The sequence below is a fragment of the Furipterus horrens genome, unplaced genomic scaffold (assembly GCF_987537825.1).
Source record: "Furipterus horrens unplaced genomic scaffold, mFurHor1.1.pri manual_scaffold_2, whole genome shotgun sequence".
Taxonomy (NCBI): Eukaryota; Metazoa; Chordata; class Mammalia; order Chiroptera; family Furipteridae; genus Furipterus; species Furipterus horrens.
Genome location: NW_028327172.1, coordinates 2,457,047 through 2,476,630, shown reverse-complemented (window position 1 = coordinate 2,476,630; position 19,584 = coordinate 2,457,047). Strand labels below are relative to the sequence as shown.

Below are 19,584 nucleotides of genomic sequence, written 5' to 3'. Positions count from 1 at the left end.
GGTTAGGCCCAGAACCTCTCCTGGGATGGGCGCTTGGTCACAGTCCCTGGGGAGGGACCAGGGATGACCGCCTACTGGTTGTGCGGCCCGTTTACCTAACTCAGAACCTGCCGGGCAACGCGTGACTGGAGCCCCCTGGTGGTTTCGCGCGTCCTTGATCGGGGGGCCAGCCTGAGGCCGGCACATTCCTGTGTGGCCCTCTGTTCGGCAGTGGGACTAGCGTCAGTTCTGCCGAGGGGCCCAGAAGTCCTTGCACCGCAGCGTCACAAAGACGAGCGTGCCGAGCTCCCACTTGGAGACTGGATCAGAGAAGGGGCGCACTTTACGTGGCAGCGGGTTCCCGACAGTCGGGCCCATGCCAGCCTTGCGCTCGGAGTGGGTACCGCTCAGTGGTACAGCACGCGCCCTGCCCGCTCCTTTTCTGGGGCACGTTATTGTCTCAAACAGCGCAGCTGCACGGCAGGGCATGGAACGCTTTCCAGAATCAACACTAAAGCACTGTCTGTGTCTTTTCAGAATTCTCTATTACGAGAAGTTGAAAATACAAAAAAGCAATTAGAAGAAACTCAACACGATAAGGTATTTCAGTCTTTTTTTAAAGGTTGTATTTACTTATTTTTAGAGAGAGGAAGGGAGGGAGAAAGAGAGGGAGAGAAACATCGATGTGTGGTTGCCGCTCATGCGTGCCCCCTACTGGGAACCCGACCCGAAACCCAGGCATGTGCCCTGACCGGGAATCGAACCGGCGACCCCTCGGTTTGCAGCCCAGAGCTCAGTCCACTGAGCCACAGCACCCAGGGCGTATTTCAGCCTTTAAGTCGGTCAGACCCCAGGGAGCCACGAGTTGAGCTAAGCTCACTGCTGCTGTTGGGCGGGACTCTTCCTGGTGAGCCCACCACTCTGGGGGTTCTGAGTCTGGCAGGGAGTGGGGGTCAGAGGGGTGCCTCCTGCCTGGCCTCATGTGACAGCTGGAACCCAAACACGAAGCTCTCGTCTAGAGCAGAGCAGGCCAACAGAGACACTGTAAGCTACGGTTTTCTTGTCGCCCCAGTCAAAGGAAACAGGTGGAGTTAATTCTGCTTAACCCCGGGCAGTCACACGGGGCCTTGTCACGGAATTCACATAGAAGTGAACGAGCCGCTTCATGTGCTCTTTCCGCGTATTAAGTTTGGAGCCCAGTGCATTTCACAGTCACACCGCATCTCAGCTGGACCGGCCCCGTTTTGAGGGCTGCGTGGCCGCGTGGCCAGGGCAGTGGGTGGACGGGTCGCAGAGCAGAGCGACCGAGGGACGGGGAGCGACCTTGCTCAGTGCCCTTCCTGCCGCCAGTGCAGGAAGGAGGCGGGGCCCAGCCGTGGTGGGCGGGGCCAGAGCTGATGGGGGGCACACCTATGGTGGGCGGTGCCGGAGCTGGTAGGAGTGGCCGGAGCTGGTGGGTGGGGCACAGCCGTGGCGGGCGGGGCCACAGCTGGTGGGGGGGCACACCTGTGGTGGGCGGGGCCGGAGCTGGTAGGAGTGGCCAGGGCTGGTGGGCGGGGCACAGCCGTGGCGGGCGGGGCCGCAGCTGGTGGGGGGGCACACCTGTGGTGGGCGGGGCCGGGGCTGGTAGGCGGGGCACAGCCGTGGTGGGCGGGGCCAGAGCTGATGGGGGGGCACACCTGTGGTGGGCGGGGCCGGAGCTGGTAGGAGTGGCCAGAGCTGGTGGGCGGGGCACAGCCGTGGTGGGCGGGGCCATAGCTGATGGGCACACCTGTGGTGGGCGGGGCCGGAGCTGGTAGGAGTGGCCAGGGCTGGTGGGCGGGGCACAGCCGTGGTGGGCGGGGCCAGAGCTGATGGGGGGGCACACCTGTGGTGGGCGGGGCCGGAGCTGGTGGGCGGGGCACAGCCGTGGCGGGCGGGGCCGCACGCAGCTGGTGGGAGCCCCCTACAGAGTGCGGAGGAGCGGGGTGTGGGCCCTGACGCCCCTGCCCCGGTAAGACGCCGCACTCAGAAAGCCCGCGTTGTGAGCGGCTGGGGGTGTCTCCGGTGCGCGCTCTGGGACTGAGCTGCCTTTGTATCCATCCGCGTGTCCAAGGGTGCTTTGGTGGTCCGAGTGTCTGTGCGCTTCAGGGCTCTTGGAGGAAATTTTCTCAGAACTGAAACGTTTTGTGGTCTAACTGCTCGGTGAGCCTGTGGTGCTTGTGTCGGACGTCGGCGCACACGGACAGGAGGACTTAATTCCCGCCGCGGTGGCACCGAGCGTCATTGCTGTTTTGTAGGATCAGCTGGTACTGAACGTGGAAGCTCTGCGGGCCGAGCTGGAGCAGCTGCGGCTGAGAGGCGCTGCCCTTCACCACAGGTACGACGCTCTCCTCCCCGAGGAGCTGGGGGGACGGGGGCGGTGGGGAGGTCCGTTCTGGTTTGGGGGCGTGCACTGGAAGCACCTGGCAGGTGAGGCCCCGTTGGTGTGGGGCGGGCGGTGGAGGGAGCGAGGGCCGGTGCGCAGGCCGCGAGGTGGGGCGGGAGCGTCTGCCGACAGCGTGCGCCCCGCGTGCTGGCCTTCGTGGAGGCTTCTAGGCGTCTCTGCGGTCAGTGACGGGCCTTGCGTGGCTGCGGTGGGGGCAGCGGGCTGGTGGCCGGCACCCTGCGCTGCCACCTTGTCGCGAGGGCTGTCACTCGCTGAGGGTGAAAAGGAGCCTTCGCCTCTCGTAGAAACTGGTCGCGAGGGGAAAGGGATGCTTCAGCGGGGGTCGCTGACGAGTGTGAAAGGGGACGGTCATCTGTCTGCAGGGCAGGCGATGCAGGAGGCGCTGAGGGCCGGTCCAGATCGTTCTGCCTTTGCACTCAGTATCGCGGAGGTCTGGCGTGCCTGGGGCTGTCCCTGCCGACCCACTTCAGGGAGGAGGAGGGGCCGTAGTGGCTAGGCAGGCCCAGCAGACCGTGGGAGGCGGGGCTTCCAGGCCTGAGCGCGAGCCGGTCCAGAGAGGGCGCGTGGGCGGTGCTCGCCGCTGGCAGGCTGGCGAGGCGGTGTGGCCGCGGCAGACGCGCTGCCGCAGGGATTGAAGGCGTGTGTTGGAGGTGCCTGCGGGTGAATGGGGGCCGCGGACATGCACGTCGTGGGTGTTGCTCTTGGAAGTTGGAGTAACGAAGGGATGGCAGAGGTGGGTCCGTTGTGACAGTGGAGGACGTGGCACGTTTGCCAGCCCACGGGGTGGCATTAAAAGTGGAAGGTGACCAGAGGGAGGTGCCCAGTGCTGCCTCTGTGCAGGGGCTGCAGGAGGGGTGGCCACCATCACATGTGGCTGTGTGGCCAGGGCGGGGCGGGGGGGTGGCTGGGCACAGCTCGGGGGAAGGGTGTGCTTCAGGGGCGCAGATGTGGAGACCTCGTGTCAGGCGGGGCTGTGGGAGTGGGGAGACGCGTCACAGAGCCCCGGGCAGGGCTCAGCTGAGGGGAGCAGGAGCGAGCTCAGCCTAGGTGGCATGACTTCATAGTGGGTTGGTCGTCTTGTGTTTGTCACCTTCTCCAGCTAGGGCAGCTAGCCTGGACGGCGGAGTGTGAAAGAAGGCGAGGACGGGCTTGCGCACGTCACCTGGGTGGGGAGGGGAGGGACCCGGTGGTGGCAGGTCAGCCTGGGGAAGGACGTTCGATCTAGGAGGTGTCTATAGACGGGGGAGAACTGTGAGTCACTGAGACCCCGCGCAGGCCCGCGCACATGGGGCTTTCCGCTGGCTGGGAGCGAGCCACAGCCCCAGAGCTGCTGTTGGAGACGCTGCTGGGGAAGCCCAGGCAGCTCCTTGAGGAGCGAGGGAAGGGGAGCGGGTCCCAGACTTGGGTAGATCTTGTGCGGTGTCTCAAAGGCATTTTCAAAAGAGTGTAGGCAAGCAGATGAGCTGACATGTCACCCCGGCCCTGTCTGCAGGCCGTGGGACCAGGCACGAGAGGCCTCTTAACTTACCTGAGTCACATGAGTGGGTTTGACTTCCCTGCACCTTAAGGGCTTTTGAAAACTCAGGCAGCCGCCCTAAGGCAGCCGCCCTTGCTCCTGGGCAATGGTGTGGGACTGAGGTGCAGGCGCTGAGCCAGGGAGGCAGGGCCTTTGGGGCGTGCGCTCCTTCCCCCTCCTGACCCGTTCTCCTGCTGGTGGTCCCTCTGCAGGTCTTTGCCTAGGGCCCCCATCGCGGGCTTGGGCCCGGCCTCCTGGCTGGGGACCTCTCCGGCCTGGGGCTCAGGGTCTGCTAGTCGGGCTGCACAGCGATCTGTGCGTGTGATTCAGAGATGGGACAGCCAGGCGCCGGGGCTGCTGAGCTGGTCCCTCAGGCACACTGGGGACAGCCTCACCACTGGGGGGTGTGAGGACTGGCCGCCCCCATGGCACCTGGCAAGTGGGGCAGTCACAGAGCAGCTGAGGGCCTCCGTGGAGCACAGGTGTACCCCCCGGTTGGCCAGGGAGAGCAGGGAGCGTCCTGGGCCCAGCAGCTTGACCCAAGGGACAGGCTGAGATGCAGCCAGCTCTGTGCTCCATAGCATCGCCTTGGTTTTCCTGCACGTTGAGGTCACCATGTGGAGGTCCCTCCTGGAGGGGCCAGAAGCATCAGGGTCAGCAGGGAACTGGCCTTGGAGTGAGCAAGGGCCACGCCCCTCATGGAGTCCTGTCTGTGACCCCACTGGTCTCCCACATCAGCAGCTGCTGGTTTGTGGGCAAGGTGAGTTCGCTTTTCTTCTAATGATTTTTTCTTCCTGTTTCAGCCGACCCCACTTGGGCAGCGTCCCAGATTTCCGGTTCCCCATGGCGGATGGCCCCACGGACTCCTTCGGCGGCCCGGTGCTGCGGCGCCCCCAGAAGGGCCGTGTGGCAGCGCTGCGGGACGAGCCTTCCAAGGCAAGGGCCCCTGTCCCCTCCCAGTCACCTGCCTGCATGAGTCACTCATGTCCCTGGGGGGTTGAGGTTGAGACTGTGAGAGGCTGACATTGTCAGTAAGTCATGTTCTCTCCTCCCCCCCCCCCCCCGCCCCGGTTTCCTTTTTCTGGGCAAAAGCTTGCTTTCAAGGTGTGCATTCTTTTTAGAGAATGGAAATTCTGATAAAATATAACCTCTTAAGCACAACATGGTACTACTTAGTTGTTTCGAAGTGGTGATTAAGAACAAGTTTACACACAGTTGACCCTTGAACAACATGGCTTTGAACTGCGCACGTCGGCTTATACGTGATTTTTTAAACTTGTAAACATACCACTTAAACTTGACTTACGGTATCTGTAAACACAGTACTGTAACCGTATTTTCTTACCCTTATGATTTTCTTAATAACTTATTTTTTCTTTCTAACCACACGAAGGACATGCTCATTGACTTTAGAGAGAGGGGAAAGGGGGGAGAGAGGGAGAGAAACTTCCGATCAGTTGTTTCCTGTACCCCCTCCAGTTGGGACCAAACCTGCTACCCAGGCATGTGCCCTCCCTGGGAATTGAACCTGGGACCCTCCAATTCACAAGATGACGCCTAGCCCGCTGAGCCACACCAGCCCAGGCGAATTTTGTTTTTACTCCTCTCACCCGAGGACATGCTTGTGGATTTTAGAGCGAGGAGAGGGGGAGAGAGGGAAGCATCAATTGTTTGTTTTGCTGTAAGAATGCGGTACATACCGTGACAGACAAAGCACATGTTCATCGACACACGTGTTACTGGCAAGGCTTCCGGTCAGCAGGAGGCTGTTAGTCAAGTTTTTGGGGAGTCAAAATTCACACGTGCGTTTTTGACTGCACAGGGAGGGTGTGGGCACCCCATCCCATGTTGTTCAAGCATCAGCAGTATTTATCTTTCAGTGAAAAGAATTCATGTTTGAGATGGGAATACCTTTGTTTAACAGCAGAGGTTTTTACGTGCTGTTCTGTGCTTTGAGCACCTGTACGCGTGGGGCCTCTGATTAGTGCCAGTTGTCATTTATGTGCCTAGGGCTGCATCCGTGACTGAAAGCAGGCAGTGTGCCGGCACCTCCCACGCACACATTCCAGAGAGCAGAGCCAGGCAGTGAATGAAAGTCAAGGATGCGGTGTATGTCCGTGGCCTGTTGCCATGGTAACAGAGGACGACAGCTTCCTGGTGACGTGACTAGTTCACCGCTCTGTGAACTTGGGAGCGTGTTAGTTGGATGATCCTGGCTCAGTCCGCCCAAGGTCATGGGCGTCAGAAGGCTGAGCCGGGGCTGGAGGGCGGTCTTGCCAGCCCCGCCTCCAGCTCTGAGCAGGAAGGTCCCATTCTGTCCCTGAGGACCTGTCGCAGGCTGCGCGAGTGTCCGCACAGCATGGCGGTGGCTTTCCCGGCACCCCTGAGACAGGGCCAGGAGAAGGCCCTAGAGCCTTGGAGGTGCAGGCCTCTGTGGCACAGCGTCCTCTTGCTCAGACGGAGGTCTCGGGCCTGCCCATGCAGAGTGGGGAGGGTGACCCCACCAATGTGTCAGCTGGGCATGCGTGGGGAAGGAGTCGGGGACTCCCAAGTTGTAGCACGAGGAGAGGGCTCATTTTCAGGACTAGCCAGTGCGGTGTCACCAGGGGGGTGACATTTGAGCAGAAATGTGAAGTGATACAAGAAGGAACTTTCGGGGCTGTGTCAGTGGGGTGCACCGATGGATGGGAGGTGAGAGACGCGTCCGAGGGGGCTGTGGGCTCTGGCTGGGCAGCCGTAGGGCAGGCGGGGCCTGAGTCCTGGGAGGAGGGGCCAGCAGAGGGCAGGGAGACGGGCCAGGAGCTGAGCCTCAGCCCTGCTCAGGCTGCCACGGGCACGCGTCGGGCCGTCAGTGGGCGCTGCCCCGGCCCCAGGAGGCTGCCTCTCGGCCGCGAGCACGCACTCACCCGGTGGTGTGTGTGGACGGAGGGGAGGACGCAGCGGGGCTCTCCAGTGTTCACAGAGCAGGGGTGGGGCACAGCGGCAAGGTGAGCAGGGGCACGCCACACAGAGGTTTCGCTAGAGGGACGCTGCGCAGAGCCTGGGAGAAGCAGCTTGGAGCCACAGGCAGGCAGACGTGGGGACAGGAGGGTGGCTGCTCTGGGGAGGGTCGTTACTCTGGGAACAGAGATGCAGGCGGCCAGAAAGACACGTGTTGAGTTCTGTGGTTGCTGATCCTTTCAGGAGAGAAGGATCGCACGTTCTCAGCTGATGGGAGTGAGCCCATAGAACACGACCATCCACTGGGGGAGGGGTGATGGCAGGAGACCCGGGGTACGCCGCGGGGGCTGGCCCAGGTCTCAGGAGGAGGGACGGAGGGACATGCCGGTGGGCGTCTACAAGCGCCACCCCCACCCCCCCCACCCCCGGGGTGGCTGTGGGTGTCAGCACCCTCGCTGAGAGTGCCCCCGGAGGGGATCAGATGAGGGCAGGGCGTGGAAGGGCCCCGCGGGGCTCATGGAGCCCCCAGCACACACTCCTAGCCCATGTGTTGGAGTGACACACAGTGTGTGCTCCCTCATTCCGGGTAGGGGACTCAGCTGAACAGCAGCACCCCAGAAGTATGATGTCGTGTGGGTGCCAGGCCGATGCCTCCGGAGGGCCCGCGCCGGTCTGTGGTTCTCCCGCCTGTGTGGGCGGGGAACGCCAGAAACTGGAGGGGTGACACGCGTGAGCAGTCAGCAGGGACGCACCGCGCTCATTGCCGTGCACGGCTGGCTGGGCCTGGGGGCGTCTCTCTGTCCAGCGCCTCTGGCTCGGCCACCTCATCCTTGTGCACAGTGTCGCAGGAGTGCCTCCCTCCCCGTGGGGACAGCAGCGTCACTGGCAGTCTCCTAGGCTGCGTAATCGGCGCCAGCAGCCCGGAAGCATGATCCATTATTCCCGAATCTCTTGGGCTTCCATTTAGAAATGTTTAAAACTTTGGATGGGTTTCTCGTAAGTTCTTCCAGCTGTGGTTATGGTCTCGGGTCGTGGCTGAGACGTGGCTCCTGGTTCGCAGGTACAGACCCTGAATGAGCAGGACTGGGAACGGGCCCAGCAAGCCAGTGTCCTGGCCAACGTGGCGCAGGCCTTCGAGAGTGACGTCGACCTGTCAGACGGGGAGGACGACAGGGACCCGCTCTTCAGCTCCTCTGCTCTGCTGTCACCCAGCGGCCAGGCCGACGCCCAGACGCTGGCCATGATGCTCCAGGAGCAGCTGGATGCCATCAACAAGGAGATCAGGTACAGTCCGCGGTCCGGGTGTGGACGGGAGGCAGCCGACCGACGCCACCCCCAGATCAGCGGCCATGACCTTGGGTGTCGGCTGTTGGAGCCGCCGTTCCTGGGGTTTCTGTGTCCTGTGCGCGCCGACGCGGAGGCGGGTGTGTGTGCGGTTCCAGGCTCATCCAGGAAGAGAAGCAGAGCGCGGAGCAGCGGGCTGAGGAGATTGAGAGTCGCGTGGGCAGCGGCAGCCTGGACAACCTCGGTCGCTTCCGGTCCATGAGCTCCATCCCCCCGTACCCCACCTCCTCGCTCGCGGGCTCCTCCCCGCCAAACAGCGGTCGGTCCACGCCACGCCGGGTCCCGCACAGTCCAGCGCGGGAAGTGGACAGACTGGGCGTCATGACGCTGGTGAGTGTGAGCCTTGCCTGGCTGCGTCCCCGCACCATCCACCAGGCTAGGCCTGGGCACTCCTGATAGGCCGTTTGTTTGACGCAGGAAAATCCGGTATTGCTTTGCACTGTTATCCTCTGAGGTCCAAGATTTTGAACGACAGCTAGTACTTGATTGTTCCACAATAGCACAGTGACAAATTAATTTTAATCCTCAGAGGAACAATTTTTAGCATGTTATCATGACCTCATCAGAAGCTCCTATTGTGTAATTGTGGGCATGGCAGCTTGAAGGAGAAATAGTTCAGGTTTCCAGGAGCGGAGAGACGAACAAGAAAAGGAAACGCAGGCGGCCTCCTAGCACATGGCAGTGCACCGAGGACCGGCGCCTTGTGCCTTAGGGATGCCTCTGGGCAGGGCTCCGGCCTGCAGTCTAGGGGAGCGGGCCAGGCGCCCCTCCGAGGCACGTGCTGGGGACACCGGGGCGGGCAGGCGAGGAGCAGCCAGGCCTTGCTGCGTTGGACGGGCGCCGCCTCGTGTAGCACACTGACTGCCCGTTCCCTGCCCCACCCGAGCTCACTTAAGGCAGCTGGGAGTGTTCCAGTGGCCTGGGGAGCGGCAGTGACTGGTCCACTTTGCGGCATCGTGACATACGCTCTTTGTGTGACGCACATTGTTAGTTGATCACCTGGTGTTTTAAACTCTGACGGTTTCATTTGTGGTCAAGACAGTTCTGTGTGTTTTTCTGTTGCTTTTCTCGTTCTGCATGCTGGCCACCGAGTGTCTGGCTTGGATCTTCTGTGTCATCTTGGTGTTTATTTAGTCATTGTGAACCCAGACCTCAGTCCCCCTCCGCCCTCCACAGTCTGCCCCTCCTCCTCCTCCTGCTGTTCCTCCCCCCACAGCCCCTCATCCCTCCCACCGCCCACTGCACTGCCCTCCCCCACAGGCTCGGTAACAGTGTCAGTGCCGTCCCCAGCGTCCCCAGCCTCCCCAGCGTGTGCCCGCTCAGTCTTGGCTTATTAGTGTAGGCCTCCTTTGTCTTTGTTTCTCATTAAATATGGTTTTCCACTCAATGGCGATAAATTCTAGCATGTCGCTGTGTAATAGATGTGGGTACAGGCGTGATGTAGACGGACCAGAGTGGTTTTACTCAAAACCATGCATTATGGGTGTCATTCATCAGTGACATGTTCCTATATAAAGAAATAGCCCAGCCCTGGCCGGGTAGCTCACTTGGGTAGAGCATCGTCATGATGCACCAAGGCTGTGGGTTCGATCCCCCACTCAGGGCACAGACAAGAACTGACCAGGGACGCAGCAATAAACACATTGAACAACAACTCACTCTCTCTCTCAAATCAATCAAAAAAAGTGTAAAGAGAAGAAATAACCCAGAAAGTGTAGGATTAATAGAATCTTGACACAAACAACGTAATTTCTGGTTGTGATGTTGTACATAAGACCGTTAGGCTCATCAGTGTGTAGAACATGCACAAGTAATGCCTTGAAGAGACAATTTTTCTAGTTAAAATATCATGAGTTATAAGATGTAAAGATTCCCCTGCCATTACACTAGCTGTTATTCTTCCATATTTTCAGAGTTCCCTGCTTGAAGCAATGCATTTATTTTTGAGAAATTTTAAATTAAACGTTAGGTATTCTAGGTAAGGGTTTCCCACTAATGTCTGACGGGTGATTGACTAAAACTGGGTCTGCTCAGCTCCCTAACAGGTGCCGCAGCAGCTTCCTCAGTGATTAGCCTGTGACTGGTTCTTCATGAAGGAGAACTAAGTAATGGAGAAGTTCGCTTAGGACATGTAACTGTTAGGGCTCTTTGTTACGTAGAATGCTTGTTTTAATAATCTTGCACATTTTAATCGGGTTTTATTTCCCTGAGTAGTAATTGGTAGTGTCTCTAGAAAATCTTGAATAACTTTTATTTAAATTTTGTGGTGAGACGATGTTCCATTTCCAGTTACATTTTTTCTGACCCTTACCTCCCCCACCCTTGCCCTGCCGTTCTCCGTTTAATGTATTTGCCTGTGTGTGCCGGTCGCTGGTGAACGCCGAGTGCGCAGTAACTCTCCTTTCTCTCCGTTTTTGCACGCTGCTGTCAGCCTAGTGACCTCCGGAAACGCCGCAGAAAGGTAAACTGTCCCGTGGCCGGCCTGCCTGTGTTTCCCTGCGAGGGGCTCCACGGACGTGCGCGCTGGCGGGGGACTGACGCGCTGACATTGCAGTGGCTGTGCTGACACTCACTGGGCACTCCGGGTGCTGACTTGTGTTGGAAGTGGGTGCTTGGCGGTTTCACAGGCCCGGGACACACGGAAGCATTGGCCCCCCACCACGTGTGTGCCGCCCAGTCGCTGCCTTCCTGTTCACGATAGACGTGGTATTAGAGTTCATTGAAGTGGGGCCATAGGTTCTAGGTTTGGGGAAAACCACCGTCCCTCGTCACTGCTGGTGGCGCTTAGCAAGCGCTTGCTGGGTGCCGGGCGCTGGGCCCTGTGCTTACGAACTGCTGCCCGACCCTCCCAGACACCCCCGTGAGGTGCAGGTTACTGCCGGTAGCCCCATTCCACAGACGCGGAGACTGAGGCTCAGAGAGGCCCCGCGCTGCGCCCAAGGTCGCACAGTCAGGGAGCAGTGCAGCACAGATCCGCCTGGTTTCAGAGCCTGGGCCCTCGGCCTCGTCAGCCCCGGCCTCGTCACCCCCGGCCTGCCTTTTCTCCAGGCGCCTGAGCCCCAGTACAGCATCCCCGGCAGGGAGGTCGGGCCGCTGCTCCTTATAGGTGACCGTGAACCAGCCTTCCCGTTCTCGGAGCGAGAGGCACCGTGTCTTCCTCGTACCTGTCCCGCTCGGCCTGGTGGCGCACTCACAGGACAGCCCCTCAGGTGGCCAGTGCAGGCGACCCCTCCTCACACAGGGCAGTGTGGCCGTCCAGTTCAGCCCTGGGGTGAGGGTCCCAGTGCCGTCCCTGGTGGGGTGTGGCCCGGCATGGTGCTCCCGTGGAGTCGGGCAGGGACCGTGCTCCTCGGTCCGCGCACAGGCCACAGGCTGGTGAGGGGCCGCCCTGCCATGGTCCTCTGGCGGGACCCCTCCCGGTAGGAGGTGGTGCGCCAACCTGCCGCGGGGCTCAGGCTTACCACCCAGCTGCTCGGGGCCTTGCTCTGGGGTGGCCACGGGGGTGCAGCCAGGCGAGCGTGCGGGGTGCCCGGTGCTGGGCAGACCTGGCCGCTGCGCACGCTGCTCCTCCTCCCTCCCCAGTGCCGCTGGCCTGTGCTGAGACCACTTCCCAGCTGCAGGCCGCCTCCCCTCGTGCTGGAGTCTGGAAGGCGTGCAGACGGAGTCCCGCGTGGGGTCTGGTCCCCCCAGCACGGGGTGGGGGGCAGCGCCTGTTCTTAGCAGGGGGCTGGTCACGTCAGCTGCACTTCAGATGAGGGCGGCCTTTCCTCGGGCCGCCTCTGGTCTCCACTGCGTTACAGCCGGCCCGGCCCGGCCCACGGGCCCTCCCCGTCCTGGGCGTTGTTGTTGGTGTTCACAGATCATTGTTTTCACCCGCCTTCGAAACCCACCCCCACGTTTCACATCGGGCATTGTGGCCAGCGCAGCCTGCTGTCCGGCGGCGGCTGGAAGTCAGGAGAGGACACAGAGCTGTCCGGCGGCGGCTCGCGGTTATGTCTTGAAGGAGCGCAGCCCCATTCGGCCCTGACCCATTTGGTTGCCATTGAGCCGCTTGGGTCAACATTCTGTGCACAGTCTCGTGTGTAAAAGGCCACACGTCTGCCGCTCAGGCCTCAGTGTGCACACGGATGCTGGCCATGCCCTGTTCGTGAGGTCCAGCCAGGCCCGAGCCCCCAAGTCCCGTGTGTGAGTGATCCCGAGGATTCGTCTGCCCCCACACTGTTGCCACCAGCCTGCTTCCATGCTCAGGTTCCCCGCAGACCAAGAAGCGGGGGTCTGCAGACACCGCCTCTGAGTGGAAACCTAGGGTTACTTCACCTAAGCTGGAGCAGACGCAGTTTTTCTACCGCATATGATATTTCAGTATAACACACAACCTAAACATTAGTTGAGAAACACAAGCCAGACGCGCGTGTCAGGGTGGAGGGTTAACTACCTTTCCACATTGTTAACTTGTTCTAGACCCTAGAACTTTGTATCTTTACTTAAAAGGATACTGGATCATGATACAAGCTGCTTCTCTCCCTCCCCCCAGACAAAAAGGTCGGGCAGGTGTGCCCAGAGGTTTCTGCCCTCGCTGGCATGTCTTTTGAGTGATGTCAGAGCCACACGGTCCCCAGCTCTCCTCGGGGCGAGTGAGCGCCGGCCCGTCTGTGAGGTCGGGGGTCAGCTCCCAGCCGTGCTCACCGAGGCCTGGGTCCTGCGTCTCGTGACCACACTGTCCCCTAACATGGCCCAGGCCTGAGGCCAAAAGCATGGCTGATAGTGGTCAGATGAGTTTGTGATTATGATTCACAGCCTGTGTGGTATCTGGTTTTTTGGGGGGTCAAGTCTGTCGTTAACTGACTTTGCACGTGTCTCCGCCCTCAGCTGCCCGCGTCCCGAGAAGAGGTACGAGATGACAAGACGACCATAAAATGTGAAACGTCCCCCCCGCCTTCCCCGAGGTCCCTCCGCCTAGACAGGCTGCACAGAGGAGCCCCGCACACAGCCAGCCACGAGGACCTCAGGAAGTAAGGGCGGGCCCGGCGCCACCCGTGCGGGAGCGCGCTCGCGCTTCGGGTCTCCGCCTTAAGGGACCTCGTCAATCTTTCCTTGAAAGAGAGAAAAGAGCACAGTGATTGTGAAGCAGTCCTGCGAATTCAGTGGCGTGGACGGAGATCCGTTCTCGGGGTGCCGGCAGGGCCCCAGGCGCCATGAGGGGTCGGGGCCGCGGTCCGTTTGGGCAGAGGGTGTGGGCGAGCTGTGCATAGGCGGGACCGGCCACGCTAGGGAACCCTCATTTCCCCAGACCCTCCAAACGGGCTGTTTTGAGAACTTCCTTCCTATGCTTGCTGGGACATTTGCCCTGCACATGGGGTGTTTCTGGCGGTCCCCTCCCTGCGGGGCAGCCCCTGTGCCTTTCAGGCTGTGGAGGCTCCCCGTCCTGCTCTGCACCAGGCAGTCGTCCAAGGCGACAGCCCCTGCGTTGGTCACCCTCGCTCCCGTTTCTCAGCCAGGGGACAGGCATACGGGGGGCTGTGGGAGCTGGGAGAGTGGGGCTGCGGTGTCCCTCGCTGAGAGGTGACCTCTGCGGCTGGTGGCGTGGGCGCCTGCCTTCCTTGGAAGGAGACTCCCCCTCGGAGAGCCTCAGCCTCCGTCCTGGGCCACCGGGAGCCGGCGTTTCCTACGCGGGAGCATCTGAAAAGAAGTCAGAGGAGGAGGTGTTCGTTGTGAGGCTTGAGAACGAGGAGTAGAACCGCGGCAATTTCTGGTTCGTGGGACCGGGGGTCTCGTGGCACTTGTTAAGGGCCATTTTCTGTCCCTGCAGCTCAACAGGCTCCCAGGACGGCCCGGTGAGCAACCCCAGCAGCAGTAACAGTAGCCAGGACTCGCTCCACAAAGCCCCCAAGAAGAAGGGCATCAAGTCCTCCATCGGCCGCTTGTTTGGCAAGAAGGAAAAGGCGCGCCCGGGGCACCTCGGCAAGGAGGGGCTGGGACCAGGTCGGTGCTCCCCGCATAGCGCCCCCCCGTCAGGGCCGGGGTCTGCCACACCCGCGGGTGTCCTCCAGGGGCCCGAGCCCGGGAGCTGTGGGGTCTCTCCGTGCGTCCGTATGAACCAGAGAGCCATGGTAACGTCCCTTTGCCAGAGTAACAGCCTCTCATGCACGGCAAGGGCTCAGTGTCCGGGGACCATGGTGGCATCAGGAGCGGCCTGCAGGTCACCCCCTACAAACACTGTCCACCCGTTGATGAAATCGCCTGCCTGGCCAGTCTGATGTTCTCTCTTGTTCTGACCACCCTGCTTCCTCGTAGCTGGTGCTTTGGAGACGGAAAACTCCTCTCAAGATGCCTTGGGACTCAGCAAATTGGGAGGACAGGCTGAGAAAAATCGCAAACTTCAGAAAAAGTAAGCTTTTTACTGTGTCGCGCTCCCCGAATAGCTGTTGGCTGTGCTGCCTTTGACTCGTCTTTACGGGTGAAGTGTGCTGAGCAGCGGTGTGTGCGCACGGCCTTCTGCAAGGGTGGCCGGAAGCCTCTGTCAGGCCCCTGGGGGGACCCGGGGCAGGGGGGAAGCTTCACGAGGGCCCCACGTGGACGCCCAGTCCATGGTGGGCAGCTGTCCAGCGGGGCTGCCGCTGCTTCTGTGGGGCTTGGTCCCGGGGCGTCTGCACCTGGGCCTGCCCCGCACAGGTCAGCGCTGGGACCTCTGGGCGCAGGGACAGCGACCGTGGGTGGGCCTGCCGTGCACGCCTGCACAGCTGGACAGCCTTCCCTCACTCAGCGCGGGCGTGACGTCCCGGACCTGCCTGCGAAGGAGGAGCCTTCACTTATTCTACGCTCTTAAACCTACGTAGCCTCAACAACATGCGGCTACAGCACCGCAAAATCCGCGATAGAGCGAAAAGTCGGCAATAAATGATTAAACGTAATATTTTTAAAAACCCCGCGATACAGTGAGGCCGCGATAAGTGAGCCACGATATAGCGAGGGACGGCTGTATTTGCCCCAGCGCGACTGAATCTCACACTTGGGGCTGTGTGTGCGCGCACGTGTGTGTGCACGTGTGGGTGCGTGTCGGTGGTGGGTAGGTTTCTCTGGAGTGGTGATGGTCACGCTGGGGGCCTTGGCTCCGAGCCTCCAGCTCAGTTCCCGTGGCTGTGACTGAGTGTCTAGGAGCGGGTCGCTTCCTGGGCGCCATGGTCGTGCCTGGCAAGTTCTAGTGTTAGAGCGTCGGGGAAAACCCGGAGCACGGAGGCCCCTCCTCCGCCTGGAGTGGGGGGGTTTCAGCCTTACCGGGTAAGCGGGGATAAAGCTGACCTGCGGAGGGACGCTTCGTAGATAGATGTGGGGATGCGTTCTCATTGTCTGCGGCGCTGGCCTGTGAAGGGTGCCTCGTTCCCGTGCGCCGGCTGCGGGGGCTCCAGCCTGTCCCGTGGGCTCCGAGGGTGTGGGGAGCAGAGGAGGAGAGGCTCTGGGAGCCATTCGGAAGGGGCCCGTCATTGGGTGGGTTGGTGTGCTCTGCAGAGCCGAGTCGTTTGTGCCCGTCCCAGGCTGAGGAAATGGTTGTCTGTGATGGGCACTCTCGGGAGCAAGGCAGAGAAGCGCAGGTCCTCGATGAAGCGAGAAAGGGACGTTTGTGGAACTGAGTCACAGGAGGGGCAGGACTGGAGCTGGCCTGGGGCCGGTCCAGGCGTGGTGTCCAGGTGTGCTCCTGTCCCCTTCCCGCCCGCAGCGCAGGGGCCTGGGGACAGTCACCCGCAGAGCGGAAGGGGCGACGGCCCCGCGCCAGGCTGTGGGCTGGCCAACGGGGAGGGAGCCAGGAAGCCAGCGGACAGTGGGCCGGCCACCCGCTGGGATCTTCTTGACCTCGCTGGCGTCCCTCCCCCAGTGCCTCAGTGCAGTTTCATCAGGAGCCCGGCCTCCTCTCTAGAGACGCAGGGGTGCGTCCCGAGTGGAAGAGGCCTTCTATACACAGGAGCGGCTGTGGCTGGTGCACGGTGCTCGCCAGTGCCCTCGGATGGAGTAAAGGACGGTCTTTAACCCTCTGTCCCCTGTTTCCCGTGAGTAAGCTGCCTCATGTTAAAAAGCGAGGTCTCCGGAAAAGCGCTTGGGATCCAGTTGCTAGTTAGTGCGTTTCAGAGCGCAGGGATCCCGAAAGCCCCCCGCCAGGCCGCCGCTCAGGACTCGGTGTTTGGGGTGCTGTCGGGGGGGGCAGGCGCCTCCCTGCTCCGCCTCCCGGAGGCGTTGCTATTGCTCCTGTGGCTCCCAAGGCTTGCACGGGGTTGACAGGTTCGAGGAGACTTTGTCCTCGGGACCCTGAAGTCAGTCCCACCCAGCCAGGCCCCGCCCCCCTCCAGCCGGCAGAGTCCCTGGCCCCGGAAGAGCGCAGTGCTGGGGCGGGGGCTCCGTTTCTGTCTCATGTGTGAGTAGCTTTGCTGGTTTCAATTGAAGAAGTTTGGTCTTTTAAAAATACGCTACTTGAACTCTTAAGACATTTGTGATCTCTGATAATTATTCCTAGATAATTACAGTTATTTTATTATTCACAGGAAACCTAAGGTTGACCTAAGAAACATTTATTTGAAATCTTAGGCGAAATAGTTTGAGCTTTAATGATACATAGCCTTCACAGTCTCACTCAAGAAGACTTTAATGCTATTCACTGTATTAAAGACCTGATATGTATCTTTAAGATTAAAGTGCTGCGTTCTACAGAACTTACTGCAGGAAAGTGACTGACTGAAAATGACCTAGGAATTTAAAAATGTCTCCGGGGTGCCCCAGCCCATGGGGTAAATGGACCTGTGCCCCCGTTCAGTCCCCCCTTCTTTCCCAGGCTTTTGATGTTAAAAATGAAAGTGTCTTCTAGAAAGCCTGTGAGCACACAGCGCAGTGGGGAAGATAAGCCTCGTGGAGCCTCCCGTTACCTCTTTCCTGACCGTTATCAGCAGACGGACGCATTTGGTTAAACACGTGCCGCGGACACAGGGAGCCGGGAGCCCCCGCCCTGGCTGCCGGGCGTGTGCGCGTTTGCTGCCGTCCTGCCCCATGGGCCGTGTTGCTGACTCAGCATCACGGCTGAGGAGCTTCGAACAGGGCTCAGGAAGCCAATGCCACGCTCCCCCGTGAAAGGCAGGGAGCACTTCATAACGGAACTCGGAAGAAACTAGTTTTCTTCTCATTTTTCCTGAACGTATGTGGGGGGGCGTTGGTTAATAAAGGTGCGTAGGTTTCAGGGTACCGTCCTGTACCACGTCGTCTGTGTGTTGGGTGTTCACTGCCCCCAGTCGGGTCTCCTTCCCAGACAGAACCATTTCTAAAGGTGTGACCGTGGTCGACCCAGGGTTCAGAGACTCCGCAGTCCGGCCTGCAGGGGTCCCAGGGCGCGCCCCACTTGCTGCCCTGTGGCCACGGGCGTTGGAGGCCTCTCGAGCCCCCGTATGCACGGACGGAGCTGTTGGCCCACAGAGTGTCTGACAGCGCGGGAGGCCTTGCTGTCACAACTTTGCAGACACCTTGTTAACTAACGAGCGTAGACGCAGCCCAGGCCCGGCCGCTGCCGTTGCGTCATCCCGGCGTTAGTGCCGCCGGCCGTGTCGCTCTTTGGTTGTCAGCGCTCGGTGTTGGGGAGGCTCTCCCAGAGGGGCCTCTCGTCAGACCAGGCACTGTTCCCGCCCTGCGTCTCTTCGCTGCCTTGCTCAAGGGGAGCGTGGGCGCGCCCTCCCTTGGGTGCCCTGCCTCGGGACCGTGCGGCTGGCTGGTGTTCGTCTCTCGGCATGTGTGGTTTGCAGCAGGCCAGGAGCGAGGACGGTGCAGGAGGCGGAGGGAGGGGACGAGGTGGGCGCCCTCGGGCCTCAGCAAGGTGGGAAGAGGGCCCTCTGTCCCCTGTCTGCTGTGCGCGGGCAGGAGCGCTCCGTCATCCTGGGTGTCCTGTTGCCTGCAGGCACGAGCTGCTGGAGGAAGCCCGGAGGCAAGGCTTGCCCTTTGCGCAGTGGGACGGACCGACTGTTGTCGTCTGGCTGGAGGTACGTCGTCTTCTCGTCCCGGGCTGGGGGTGGGGTGGGGTGGTCTATGCCACACTCCGGCCTAACCCCGCCGTGACGCTCTCTGTCCCCAGCTCTGGGTGGGGATGCCAGCCTGGTACGTGGCCGCGTGCCGGGCCAACGTGAAGAGTGGGGCCATCATGTCCGCGCTGTCGGACACGGAGATCCAGCGGGAGATCGGCATCAGCAACCCGCTGCACCGGCTGAAGCTGCGGCTGGCCATCCAGGAGATCATGTCGCTGACCAGCCCGTCGGCCCCGCCCACCTCCCGCACGGTGCGTGCCGGGGCTCCGCGAGGGCAGCGCGCCCCGTCTCTGTGGCCCCTCCGGCTCCTTTCAGCACACCCAGGGGTCCCATGTAAAATGTCAGCATTCAGAAACGTGCAGCTCCTAATTTGTGGCAGTCAGGTGGCGGGAAGATCCTTTATTTGATGCTTTTTAGCAGCCAGCGTGGCTGCAGTGGCCTTGTCACACAGAAGCAGGAGTTTTTGAAAACGTAGGAAACCAGTGATCACAGCTCAGTGTAAATGTGTGAAAAGGGAAGGGGAAGAGCTTAGAGCCCAGTTGCATCATAACCAGAGTTTTTCTCTGCTGACCCGTGCTTCCTGTTGGGGGGCTGGAGCCACCGGGATCTCGGGGCATCAGGGCCCGTGTGGACAGGAGTGGGGAGACCACCAAAGTCCTCTGCCAGGGTCCTCCTGGTCAGGCAGGCAGGGAGCGAACCAAACGGATGTGTGGGCGGTGAGGGGAGGCAAGTGCAGGCTCACTCCGCCGGCTCCAGGCCCCCCCCCGAAACGCCCTCCTTGGGGGAAAACTCGGCCGGGAAGCCTGGGGCCTCCCAGACTGCTCCTCCGAGGCGCAGCGAGGCCTGACGTGCGCTCCCGCCGGCCTGCCCGGTCAGGGTGCAGAGTGGGGTCGTCCGTCTCGCTTGTTTCTCAGGCAGAGGTTTGTGGTGATGAGCAGCAGCCCCGTGTTCTCCCCGCCACACAGACAGCTCTTCCCGGGGGCGGTGTCACTGGGCCCCACCTGGTCCCTGTCCCCCGGTTTTGGTAGAGTGGCCTTTCCAGAGACGCAGGGGCTGGGGTGGGTGTCCTGGCACTGCTCTGTGCTATTCGGTAAAGGTGGCTTCTGAACGAAGGGTGATGCTGAGCACGCCTCCGGGGGCGGGGTGGGGGGGGCCCTGCCCGCAGGGAGGCCCAGGGCGTGGCCGGGGGCCATCTTCCCAAACAGAGCTCGGCTCCTGTCCTGGGCCCTGTGCGCGCTGCTGGCTGAGACTGTTAAGTGTATCGGGTTGATAGTCACAGTTTTCACAAGTACAGACCGTGTCTCCTCTCTGTGCCTTTCACATGCTCG

The 19,584-nt window shown here is 61.0% G+C and overlaps 1 protein-coding gene across 1 annotated transcript in view; it reads left to right on the top strand.

The window, feature by feature from the left end:
* Positions 1-19,584, top strand: part of PPFIA1 (PPFI scaffold protein A1) — a 68,460-nt gene that overhangs the window by 36,480 nt on the left and 12,396 nt on the right. Inside the window, exons 13-23 of the mRNA XM_090257259.1 lie at positions 517-579; positions 2,259-2,338; positions 4,727-4,859; positions 7,924-8,147; positions 8,306-8,537; positions 10,639-10,668; positions 13,077-13,219; positions 14,017-14,189; positions 14,502-14,595; positions 18,133-18,214; positions 18,307-18,507. Coding sequence (XP_090113385.1) covers positions 517-579; positions 2,259-2,338; positions 4,727-4,859; positions 7,924-8,147; positions 8,306-8,537; positions 10,639-10,668; positions 13,077-13,219; positions 14,017-14,189; positions 14,502-14,595; positions 18,133-18,214; positions 18,307-18,507 — 1,455 coding nt within the window. The remainder of the gene's footprint in view (positions 1-516; positions 580-2,258; positions 2,339-4,726; positions 4,860-7,923; positions 8,148-8,305; positions 8,538-10,638; positions 10,669-13,076; positions 13,220-14,016; positions 14,190-14,501; positions 14,596-18,132; positions 18,215-18,306; positions 18,508-19,584) is intronic.